General features: G+C 41.9%; 1 protein-coding gene across 2 annotated transcripts in view; it reads left to right on the top strand.

Moving 5' to 3' along the window:
• Nucleotides 1–1,313: 1,313 nt before the first annotated feature.
• CFAP69 (cilia and flagella associated protein 69) overlaps nt 1,314–12,597 on the top strand; it is a 72,133-nt gene continuing 60,849 nt past the window's right edge. Inside the window, exons 1-3 of one of the 2 annotated variants that reach the window (XM_020987449.2) lie at nt 1,314–1,825; nt 8,616–8,678; nt 10,467–10,532. In XM_020987449.2, the coding sequence (XP_020843108.1) occupies nt 1,532–1,825; nt 8,616–8,678; nt 10,467–10,532 (423 nt within the window). In that variant the 5' untranslated portion in view covers nt 1,314–1,531. The remainder of the gene's footprint in view (nt 1,826–8,615; nt 8,679–10,466; nt 10,533–12,597) is intronic. The other variant, XM_020987446.2, reaches the window with a different exon arrangement.

Here is a 12,597-nt window from a genome sequence, read left to right as displayed (position 1 = left end):
GACCTTGTGGAGTCCCTGAAGATTCTGGGAACAGGGAGTTCCGTGATGAGAGATTTGCTTTACAAAGATTAATCAGGCAGTAGTAGGAACAACAGATTGAAGGGAGGAAATTTGGTTACAAAGAGACTAGTTAAAAATCTTACTGCAGTAGTCCCAGGAAGTGGTAAAGACAGTGGGAACCAGGACATCAATACTGCCATTGAAAAGGGAGAAAGGAGGCACGAGAAACCTTAAGAGTTGGAATGGATAGGACAAGGATGCAGCAAATATAGTGGAAAGAGCCCTTACATTTGAATCCTGGTTCTGCCCCTGTTGAGGTGACCTTAGTCCCTTCATCTGTCGTCCTCAGTTACATCATCTGAAAAGGAACAAATAAACAAGATGGTAGATGAGGCACCTTCCAGCCCTCAGTATCATGAAGTCTTTCTATGTTTCTTTCCTGTCTCTCTGCCACAAAGAAGGTCCCCAGGGGGATGAGACCTAGGATTGTGAGGGGTCCAGACAAAATGTTTTCAGGGAAGACCTCTTGGTGTGAAATTCCTTCCACCAGTGTACTGCAGAAACTCATCTATAATATCATTTTAGAGAGTTGTCAGGGTAGCTAGGTGGTGCAGTTGGATACAGCACCCTTCCTGGAGTCAGGAGGGTCTGAGTTCAAATCCAGTCTCCAGACACTTCACATATACTAGCTGTGTGACCCTGGGCAAGTCACTTAAACCCAATTGCCTCACCAAAAAAAAAAAAGTTGTCCTTCACTTATTTTAGAGAGCTGTCTGGGGCAATTTAAGTGACTTGCCCGTGATTTCACTGCTAGGATGTGTCAAAAGCAAGACTTGTAATCTTCCTGGGTAATCAAGACAGCCCTCCCTCAGATAACAATAATAGGTAACATTTACATAGTGGTTACTATATATATAACAGTGCCAGGTACTGTGCTAAGTAGTGTACAATTATTTGATCCTCACAACAACCCTTGGGGGTAGGTGCTGTAATTATCCTCATTTTACAGAGGGGAAACTGAGGCAAACAGGTTAAGTGACTTGCCCAGATTTGAATAAAAAGTGGGTGAGGCTGGATTTCAATTTAGGCTTGGTGCCCTATCATATTCCTTCTGATTATTAGGAGAGGATTTAAAATTTGGGGCCTCTCTATCAATCAAGAGACATTTATGAAGTGCCTACTATGTGCCAGAAGGAGACGTCCCCCTCCCCGCCAGGGCAGCCCCCACCCCTCGGCGCGGGCCGGGCATGCGCAGGGACAGCTGCGCGTGCGTCACCCCCGCCGGGGGGGGGGGCCCGTCCTTGCTGCGCGCGCAGCCCAGACACGCGCCCGTTTGATTGCGGGGGTCTCTCGGACTTCCGTAGGAGCCTCGCTTCCCTCTGGCCCCGCCCCTTCCCGTCCCGCCCCCTAGCAACGCGGCGGCTTGTGTTGGCAACGCGGGGCTCCCCGGCAGCCGCGGCTTGGCTGTGGACGGCTGCGGCGGAGGCGGAGGTGGAGGCGGCCACCCTATGGAGGAGCCCCTGCTGCCCCGATGGCCGCGGCCCGGTCCCCGCCCCCCGGGGGCCCCGTGAGCTCGGCCACGATGCATCCCAACGCGTTCACATTCGGTGCTGCCCAGCGCAGGAGGGAGTCGAAGACCCCGAGCAGCAGCGGCAGCCACAGCCGAGCCCGGCTGAGATCCAGCCTGGGCATGTCCTCGTCGGAGGGCACCCTTCCCGTCCTGAGCCCCGAGGCCAGCGGCAGGCCCAAGTCCGACGCCGGCCCCTCCCACATCCCCGTGGTCAGGCTCAAGGTGGTCACCGACACCGACTTGGGGTTAGCCCAGGTGAGGCCGAGGCTCGGCCGGGCCGGGACCGGGGGGCAGGGGAGGCCGGGGTCCCGGCCAGTGTGGAGCGTGCGGGGGTCTGCAGTGAGAGGCTGTGCGGCACAACAACAACAACAACTATTATTATTATTATTTTTTTTATTATTATTTTAACTTCCACTTTGAACCTTAACCCAGGGAACTCGGAGCTATTTTCACCCCCATTTTACAGATTTAAAAAAATAGACAGGGGCAGCTAGGTGGCGCAGTGGATAGAGCACCAGCCCTGGAGTCAGAAGGACCTGAGTTCAAAATTCAGCCTCAGACACTTACTAGCTCTGTGGCCCTGGGCAAGTCACTTAACCCCAATTGCCTCGCCACCCCCCCCAAAAGAAAAAACTTTTAAAATAGATGAAAAGATTATCTGCATACGGGTAGTAAGGGCTTGTGGTGGATTTGAACCCAAGTCTTCATCCTTTTCGGTCAGCATGTGGTTGTGAGTAGAGCCAGTGTTCTTAATTATAAGTGCTTCATAGACCCTTCTGGCCGGCTGGGGACCCTTTGGCACCTTTCTCACAATCATGTTTCAGAGGGGAATAACTGTTAAGTTCTTAAGTTTTTTGTGTGTCGTAGGCGTACGCACACACACACACCTTGACAGTTTAGTACCCCCTTATCAGAATAAAGTTTCATTGTCTATATTCATAATTAAAGGAAATGCAGCATTTCATTTAAAGTTAAGTTAAAATTAAGGATGTAGGGGTTTTTTTTCCTCTTCAAGGTCATAGACTCCTTGAAATCTGTCCAAGGAGCCCGATCCCCACAAGGGTTCTGTGGACCCCAGGTTAAAAATGCTTGGGGGAGAGGATCAGCATTGGAGCCTATATGCTTTGGGAGTGAGGGGCAAGGAAAAACCTCACTCAGCCTCAGTTTCCGTATTTGAAAATGAGGATAATAGTAGCACCTACTTCATGAAATAATACATGTAAAACACATTGCAAAGTGCTATACAAATACTAGTTGCTCCTAGCATTACTGTCCATTTCACCTAAGACTCTAAAATACAAGGGAGAGAACCTGATAAGCTTTGGAGGAGGGATTTTCCTTACCAGGAGTTACCCTTCACTGATAAAATCACAGCCCACTACCAAGATCTTAGGAAAATGCAGCCAAATTCAATACTTACTGCTTTGGTGTAGGGAGGGCAAAGAGAGAATAGCTTCCATCCAACTAGACCTGGGATAATGCCCTTCTGGTCTTTTTTTTTTTAAGGCAGTTGAAGTTAAGTGACTTGCCCGGGTCACACAGCTAGTAAGTGTACTCAGGTCTTTCTGACTTCAGGGTCGGTGCTGTATCCATTTTGCCACCTAGCTGCCCCCTCTTCTGATCTTTAATGATTATTCAGTAGGGTTAAAATCTTTACCTGGGTGCTGCTGTTCATTTGCTTCCTTGTTTTTGTCCCTGGTTTGCAAAAGAGATAAAAAGCAAACACATCAAGAAGGAGGAATATTGCATTCATCCTAAGTCTTGAACTTGAAAAGGGCTCTAAGACGAAGAAGAGGATGAAAGAAAGAGATAAAGGTAGGAGGCCAGCCACTAAGTTGATCCAGGAGAAATCTTTTCAGAGGAAAAGCTGACATGATTAGGTTGAACTGATCAGTGAGATGCTTTGGTTATGTTGGACATTTACATACAGATCTCTGTTTTGAAATTGTGTTTTTTATCCTTTGATCTCCCTGTGACTAAACTTTTGACTGCTAGGAGTTAGGGAGCTGAGAAATAGCATTAAAACCTTGGAGAGTTCGCATCTTAATATTTCTTAATACTTTTACATTGATTCTTAACCGAGCATGAAGCATGAAGCATGGAGCATAAAGCAGTTTTTTTTCTTCATCTATAAATTCAGCTAATTGCTTCAAACTGATATGTGAGAGTCATTTCACTTTAGAACCTTCCACTATCCCTGGTTTGAACTTTTTTTTTCCCTGAAAGTGCAGGCGTCTCAGCTTCTCAAATGATCCTTGTCACGTATCCCCAAACCCAGAATTCTTTGGGGGATCCATGCCCTGCACGCTTACCCTAGCGCCCTGGAGCTACTGGGAGAATTCCCTCTGAGGCTTCTTCAGTCTCAAGATGCGTCAGGAGCTCGGTATTCTGTGTCCGCATCATAAAGCCCCAGGGAGGTCTGAAGGTAGATGAGGGACATCCTTGTGTTTCGGAGAGGAGTTTACTGTATGCCATAGAGCAATCAGGAATTTACCCAGTAGCTTGTACTTTTTTTAAGTGTGGAGGAGTAAGCATCGTGGGAATTTGGCCTAGATTGTAGAGATATTCCAACCCAATGGGGACAGAACCTTTAATGGCCCAGAATTTTCCATTCCCAATGTGCTTCCTCCTCATACTACCGGGTGGGGTCTGCCTAAGTGGAAGTGGAGAATGACTGCAGGAAGGAGGTGATAGTGACACAGAGAGGAGTCGCTCTGGGGTGTTGTTTCTCAAGTGAGAGAATCTGATGAGAAGCCAGAGAGGGGGACATTTTTTACCTTGGGGCATATCCAATCACAGACTCCTGAGCCTGCTCAGCCTCTGCTGCTGGCCAGTCCTGATTCTAGGGAGTTATTGGAAATTCTGTACAGCTTCCTGACATAAATTGGGTCCTAAAATTAGGGCAATTTATAAGATTCCTGAAAGCATCCCTGTATCACTCCAAAGTGTGGGTGCATTTGACAGAACAATCCTTGGATTACGGTTTGAATTAGCACACCCAAAGCCTCTGGAGTCAGCAGAGGTCCTTGAGCTGGGCCGGCACTCAGCCCAGTTACTGGGAGTGTGATCTCTGGCTGGATGGCGTTTTACATGGTCCTCCAATGTTGTTTCTGTTATTGCTGTCCTTATTTGGTTATATATGCATATATATACATATACATATATATATATATATACATATATATATATATATATATATCTCAGATCTGCAGTTGAGAGAGCTAGTTTGCTTCAGTTTCTTCATCTGTAAAATGGGTTTAATAATAGCACCTTTCTCAAAGGGTTGTTTTAAGGATCAAATGAGATGGTAATTGTAAAATGTGTAGCATGGTTCCTGGCACATAGTAAGCACCATAAGAATACTATTATTGTTGTTGTTGTTGTTATCTGTGTTAAAACCTGTGCCATCAGGAGCCTGCCTTGAGTTAGGAGATTTGAAGAGAAACTCCAAGGCTGGTGAATGTGACCGGATGCGAGTGTGAAGCAGTAAGTAAACAAGTAGTGCCATTTTCTTCTGTTTTGCCGCTCCTCTTCTCCCACGATAGCTGGTGCTGTTCATTTTGTGAGTTTTCAAATAAAGGTTCTATTATCTTTTAAAAATAGAACTGATAAGGGAAATAAATACTGTAAGACTTTTCTAACATATTGAGTAATCAAGTTTCAGAAATTTTTTTATAGCTGTAGACTTTATAATTGTGTTTTTATATGGAATTATAAAAAATGCAAGCATTATTTATAGGGTTTATGCTTATGGAATGGTTACTGGCATGTATCTAAGAATAGCCTCCCAAAAAAGTATTTTTCAAAAAGCAGTATCCTGGGAATCTGAAGTCTTTTGTTCCATCTCTTGTTATATCACAACTAATGATTCATGGAAAGAAAGTCTGCTTGAGCTTCCTTTTCCACCTATTAAATGATTATTATGCCTACAGTCTTACTCAGTTATATAGGTGGTGTGATGATTTATAAGTTAAGGTTTCTCAAAGAACATTTTTCCTTTTTATATGGCTTTTGGATGGCTGGTATCTGTAAAAGTAACCAAATCTTGGTACACTGATGCCTCTTGTCTTGATGGCTATTTTTAAACAAAATTCTTTTACGTGATACTTATATCAGGATGTTGACAGATGTTAAGAATGTCACTTGATAGATAAGAAATAAGAAAAATTTCCATCCTAATAGATTAGGGAGTCAGACTGAGAGTAGTGAGAAGAGCCAAAGAGACAATCAGGAATACCGAAGAGAATGTCTTTTTCAAGTGTGTGTAGGACCAGGTGGCTGCTGATACCCTTCATACACAGAAAGTCAAAGAGATTTTATTGTGCGAAAGACAGCTCAGGCAGTGTGACGGGAACCACTGGCACAGTTTAGAAAGAGACAAGAAGAGGTGTGTACACCTTTAAACGGAAGCAAGTGCTTGACTTTACGGAGAGCGTGGATTTTAGATGCCAGTGTTGTGGAAGCCGAGTGGAGAATGCAGTTTACCAAGGAGCGTCCCTTCTGCAGCGTCTGGTTCACAGGTCCTCATTTCTAGTGTGAGAGGTGTGTGTGTCTGAGCCCTAGGAAGGGTTTAGGGCAGTGGTTCTCAGAAGTGTAGTCCGGGAGCCTGTGAAGGTGCTTGAAACCCTTTCAGAGAGTCTGCCGGGTCAAAACTGTTTTCATACTAAGGCATTGTAATTTCTGATGTGGTAAATATCAATAGGTATAATCCATATAAACAAAAGCTCTTTGGGGAAGAAGGGTTCTTAGTACTTTTTAAGTGTGTAATTGGGTCCTGACACCAAAAGGTTTGAGAACTGCTGATCTAGATCATGAACCACAGTTTCAGACGTGCTGAAGGGGTCGCAAGTGGAAAAAGTTTAAGAAGCTCTGGTCTAGGGTAAGCATATCGTAATTTCCATAGATCCGTGTATGGCACCCTCTTTGTCTGTGTGTTCTATTGGGGGCTTGAGGAAATTGAAGCTTCATCTGGGCTAGCAGAACAATCAAGGTGCTGGGCTGAGAGTTTGCTCCTAGGCCATACCGTTTGTAGGTTCCTGTCTGATACACAGTACTCTGAGACCCAGTAGTAAAAGGAGTGAAACAGGAAAGGTGACACCTAGAAGACAGTTCTCTTGCCAGACGGGAGTAGCTCAGCTTACCCAGCACCTGGCCCCAGACACAACCACTTCATCAATAAGCATTTATCTTTAAATGCTTACTATGTCCTAGGCACATTAACCAGCAGGCTTCACCCTGCTCACTTGCCTCCCCAAGACCATTGCTAAGGCCAAGACACTCACAGCTCACTCCAGAAATGAAACAGCAGAGAACCAGTTGCTACAAGAACAAGATGCCTCCATGAGTCAGATTCTACAAAAACATACCCTTAACCTGCTCACCCAGCATCTTCTTCTCCAAAGGTTAAACTAGTGAAATAATAACACTTGCTGACTCTTCAGAGCTGCTCATCTCAGTGACCCTAGGGCACTGACAGATTGCTTTTGTCCAAGTACCTGAATATTTTCTTTCCATTTTTTTAAATTGAAATTTTTAAAAAATTCTAAATTTACCAAACATCACCCCTCCCCTCAAATGAGCATTTTGATATACAGGTGCCTGAAAATTGAATGGATTGGCTGTGTTAACCCTATCATGTCACATTCTGGAGCACCAGTTAGTACTGTGACTACTGACCAAATAAAATAAAAATTAGACACAGAATTTTGGAGCTTCTGAATCGCCATCATGTCCTTACGCTCTAAAGGAGAGTCTGTTTTGCTTCCACCTAGCTTGAGCCCAGATATCTATATGATGTCATCTTTTTCAACCTTTAGGCTATTATAAACATACAGATGCACATTTTCATGGTGGGTTACCATAAATGTAGGATAGTTCAGCTTCCTATCCTAAAGGAAGTGCTAAATATAAGGTTCTTGTCCTTCACCACAGAGATTTCATGCAAGCAGGTAATGGCCACGGAAACTCTCCACCTGACGGAAATTTGTGAGTCCAGCCTAAGATATGCTCATTGAACTGGGCCCTTGGGACAAACTGAGATCACCAGTTCTTTGCCATGCCTGACACTGAACCATTGCAGCCTAAACCTAACTGGAGACTAAAGTTAACTCAATAATAAGGCCAAATTAAGTGTTTATTTTCAAAGTTACAAAAATTTTAAGGAGCTTAAATTATATTTCCACATCTAAGTACTTAACAAAAATTTTTTAAATCTAAAAACTTAGGAATTAGAACAAAGGTAAAGAGATGAATGTGAAACTGACTGAGGATGTGTCAGTGTTACATAAGAGTGACATGTGTCAAGACACATAAGAGTATCAGTAGGAAATATAACCATCCTCCCTCACCTGACCAAACCTAAATCTCGGCCACGGACATTGTCCACCCCACTAACCCTATCTTGGGCCTCCTGGAATTCCTGGTTCTCATCCTATTTCAATTCAGATACCACTTCCCATTTCTGGCTATTCTACCTGTTCAGGTGCTTTACCTCATTCGTGTTTACGTGTTTGCTCTGCACTCCTGACTCCTGACTCCTGCCTTCATTTGAACTGCTTAGTTCTTCCTTCCTCTCTTCATCAGACTGGGGAGGAAGGGTTCAATCAGCACATTAATTTCAAAAACTGCATCTTTGTACCGTACCCAGAGAGGGAGGACAGAGCTAATGACGTTTTTAAGACTTTAAAAAAAAAACAGCTACTTTGAACAATTAAGGAGTTTCTAACTCCATCATACATTGAACCTACAGTTTGTATCACATCTGCTTTCCATCCTCTCATGATATCACTTAGTTATAAACACATTTTTTAAAAATTACCCTGAACAACAAATATTTATTGAACATCCATATGTGAAGGATTATGCTAAATGTCTCATCAAAGATAAAGAAAATATGGCAACTGTCCTTAAGTAACTTTCTATTACAGATTTTCATAAACCAAACATAAACTTTTCTAGTGAAATTAATGCATCTAATGTGATCTACTGAAACATGGCATTTAATAAATTTTAGAATTGTGGGAAACTAAAGTTGGTATTTTTGTAGGGTGTGCAGTTCAAGACCATGGATCTTAACAGCATAATCCAACTACTTCAGGACCAACCCGAAGTAAGTATTCCCTGAGAAAAAAAAATATTCCATCACATCATAAAATTGTGTAGTCCTGGAGGGTTATGTTGTATTTTACCAAATATAAGTCAGATTTTTCCCTTTTTATTTAAAGGGCAAGAATTTTATTCTAAATCCAAGGACACATTAAATATAATATAAGCATATATGCAGCCAAATGCTAAATGAAAGAGGGGTGGTATAGGGTTGGGAATCAGATTAAAGTGGGAAAGGGCTGGAGGGAGAAAGTAAGTAAAGTAACATAATTGGAAAGAATCAGCTTCTAAAAGGAAAACCTACTCGCTGGATGAGTTTGCTGCCCCCAGATAAAGAGCAAATATTAGACAAATGATTCCTTTTAGATTTTCCTGCTTCAGAAGCAAGATGCAAACTATGTTAACAGAAGAATTCTTTTAGATAACCCTTTACATAAAGTTTCATGGCAACAATATACAATACATATTGTGGCCATTGGTCAGTATCATCTTATACACTGGGCATAGTGTATTGTAAAACAGTGATCAGTCTCTCAGTGAAAAAATAATTTAGATATAACTGGGGCGTTTTTGCCAAAACTCATGAATAACCTGGAATATCTTTTAGAAATGTGTAAGTAGAGAATATAATCAGGGTACTAAAATTCCTTAGTGTATAAATTTCAAAAGAGAGACTTACAATCACTTACTAAGATAGCATCAGACATTTGTATTAGGGGAAGGAAGACCCTTAAAGCTCTGGAGGTCTCATGGGACCAAAATGGTTTGCTTAATAAGGAAGCAATTACACTTAACAGAGGAAATTGTTTGAGATGAACACATAACTCTTATTTCCAATGAAATGGTTCACATATTAGTATGATATTAAAATTAAATTATATATAAATTGAAGTATATATTTTATATCTAAATTAAATAAAAAGTAAAATTTATATGTGTTAAATAATTTCTTCTTTTAAAAAAATTAACTATATTATCAGCATAGTCTATAGTCCAGACCAACAGTCTTTTACTCTCTTTTGGCTATGCTTTATCATAATAATTTTAGCAACTAATTTATCATAGAATTTAATGTGAAAAAATCTTTAAAATAAAGTCATTTTTTAAAATGCCATTTAGGGACTATTTACTTAGCTGTTGACCTTAAGCTCTACAAACTTTAAAGCATTACATAAGTGAGCTTTATTATTACTAGCCCTAATTTTAGTGATCAAATTGTGTTGCATTTTCAAATTTAAAGAAATATGCCTACAGGAAAAAAATTAAAACAAAGGCTGGATGAGTGTGGACAGTGACAGCCTGACTCCAGGTTCCCTTCCAGAAGAAGATTCTAATTGCTTTTTTAAATGATGGCCTCATTGTGGGCCCCTCTTTCAGAGATTATAGTTATACTAGTAAAATGGTACATGTGAGGGGAAGAGAATCACTTTTCAGGCAGTGTTAGGAAAAGATAATTTGGTCATTAAAACTGTACTGCAGACTGTCTCAATCAAGTTTTAGTGTATAGAAATGCTGAGTTTGCTTTATGTAAGGAGGATTATATTTTTAATGTAATATGGTTTTAATATGTTACATTAAGTTGCATTTCTTTTTAGCATGGTTTCTGTCACTGATTTCATAAAACAACATGAATAGACTATTTCAAAAGTTGTGAAAAGCGTTTTGTTTAGCAGCACGGTATATTTGACGCCATGATTTATAAATGATTGTAGTTTTTTTAACCTTAAGTAACAAAAGAACATTTCCAATATCTTATCAGCACAAAAGAATTACCCCTTATTATTTGTTGTAGGATGGCTTAGAAGAAAAGCAACTACAGTCTATTCAGAGGATGGTGCAGTGTTATCAGAATGGATTTGTATCCTTTACAAATTAATTGTTAATTTCCTTATCCTAAGATGGATCAATGATAATCATAAAATAATTTACATTATGTACTTTTACACAATGTTTATATTTTTGTTCTCCAAATAAAGAGCCTAAGTTAAACTGTGATACATTTAAAAACAAGTCCTACCAATTTCCATGTAATCAAAAGGATCTAAGGTATCTTCCTTAGTCTAGAGTCAGTCGGTTGGTCCAACAGGCATTTATTAAGCACTTACTGTGTGCTAAGCACTCTGCTATAAGAACTGGAAATGGGCAAAAAGTAGTCCCTATTCTCAAGGAGCTCATGGTTTAACTTGAGAGACAGCCTGCAAACAACTGCATGAACAAGATGTATGCAAGATAAATTGGAGATCATCATCGCAGGGAAAGGACTAGTATTAAGCAGGGTCAGGAAAGACGGCTTGCATGAGTTCAGGCTTTAGCTGGGACTTAAGGGAAGCTGGGGTGCCAGGAGATAGAGATGGGGAGGAAGAGCATCACATTTATGGCAGACAGCCAGTGAGAGGGCCCAGAACTGGGTGATGGAGGAACAGCAAGGAGGCAAGTGTCCCTTCTGGATTACAGATTTTGTGTAGGGGAGTGAGGTGTGAGATAACTGGACAGGTGGGAGGGGGCCAGACCAGGAGGGGCTCTGAGTTCCAAAGCAATATTTTATGTTTGATGCTGGAGGTGTATAGGAAGTCACTGGAATTTATCCAGTAGAGGAGTGATGTGGTCAGACCTGCAGTTTAGGAAGATCATTTAATAGCTGATTGGAAAGTGAATCTGAGAGAGGAGAGACTGGAGGCAGGGTGGCCAACCAGCCAGCTGTTGCAGTAATCCAAGCACTAGGGGCTGAGGGTATGCACACAGTGGCGGCAGTGTCAGTGGAGAGAAAGGAAGGGCATACGTAAGAGACCTGTCATGAAGGTAAAATTGACCAGACTTGGCAGCAGATGAGGGGACGGTCAAAGTGACCAGACACGTCCTCTTTGTAACGAAAAGTGGAAATCAGAAGACCTCGGTTCTAGCCCGTTCTCTGTCAACTAGTTCAGTCATGGTTGATAGGTCAATCCTCAGGGGGCCTCAGTTTTCTTGTTTGTGAAATGGGGACATCGACCTAAGTCATTTTTAAACTCTCTTCACCTCTTAAAAGGGAATAAAATTTAAGGATATTAGTTTATATACAAGCACAGCTTTTACAACAAAATGACAGGGTTCTTTTTTTATTCAAGGCCACTTAAAGCTGCATTTCCCAAATACTTTTATAAGGTATAAGATTTTCCTTCTGTTTCCAGCCTGCCTTCACAGACTGATTTCGCATCCTTCGCTTTCATGCGTTGTAGGTTAAGGGCCTCCTTGCTGGTTTTCAGTCATGGCATTCCTTTTCTCACTCTGTGGCCAGCCCTCATGGCTGGAGTGCACTCCCTCCTCACCTTAGCTTATACCTCAGAGCTCAGCTCTGGTGCCACTGCAGGAGAAGCCTTTCCTCATCCCCCTAGATGTACTCTCTCCTTCCTTGTTATCTTGTACATAGTTACACGTCTCTCTATTTTATCTGCAAAAATATCAACTCCTTGACAGCAGGAACTGGCTTTTGTTTTATCTTCCTGTCTCTCATGCCTAGCACATAGGTGCATAATAAGTGCTTGTTAGGTGAATGAATGAAAAAAAGGTGTAATATCACAATTAGTTTAAGCCTTGACTGTAAGGTAAAGTCATCTAAAATTAATTTTAATACACCAAATATATTTTAATAAGACAGTTTAGAACTTACCTTACTTCATTCATGCCAAAGGCCTGATATCATACTAGGCATCTGGGAGGGTGGCCTTTCTAACAATTAGACCCATGAACATCACAGGTGACTCCCAGGGTGTTCTGTCACTGTAGGTGTTCAGTGGATGCCAGAGACTCATTTCTTGGGGATATTGGAGAAGAGGTTCATACAGGGGCAGCTAGGTGGAGCAGTGGATAGAGCACCAGCCCTGAAGTCAGGAGGACCTGAGTTCAAATCCAGTCTCAGACTAAACACTCGATACCTACTAGCTGTG

This window comes from Phascolarctos cinereus, unplaced genomic scaffold (assembly GCF_003287225.1).
Source record: "Phascolarctos cinereus isolate Bilbo 61053 unplaced genomic scaffold, phaCin_HiC Scaffold_1;HRSCAF=81, whole genome shotgun sequence".
Taxonomy (NCBI): Eukaryota; Metazoa; Chordata; class Mammalia; order Diprotodontia; family Phascolarctidae; genus Phascolarctos; species Phascolarctos cinereus.
Note: the sequence above shows the minus strand (reverse complement) of the source record. Positions and strands in the feature narration are given on the sequence as shown.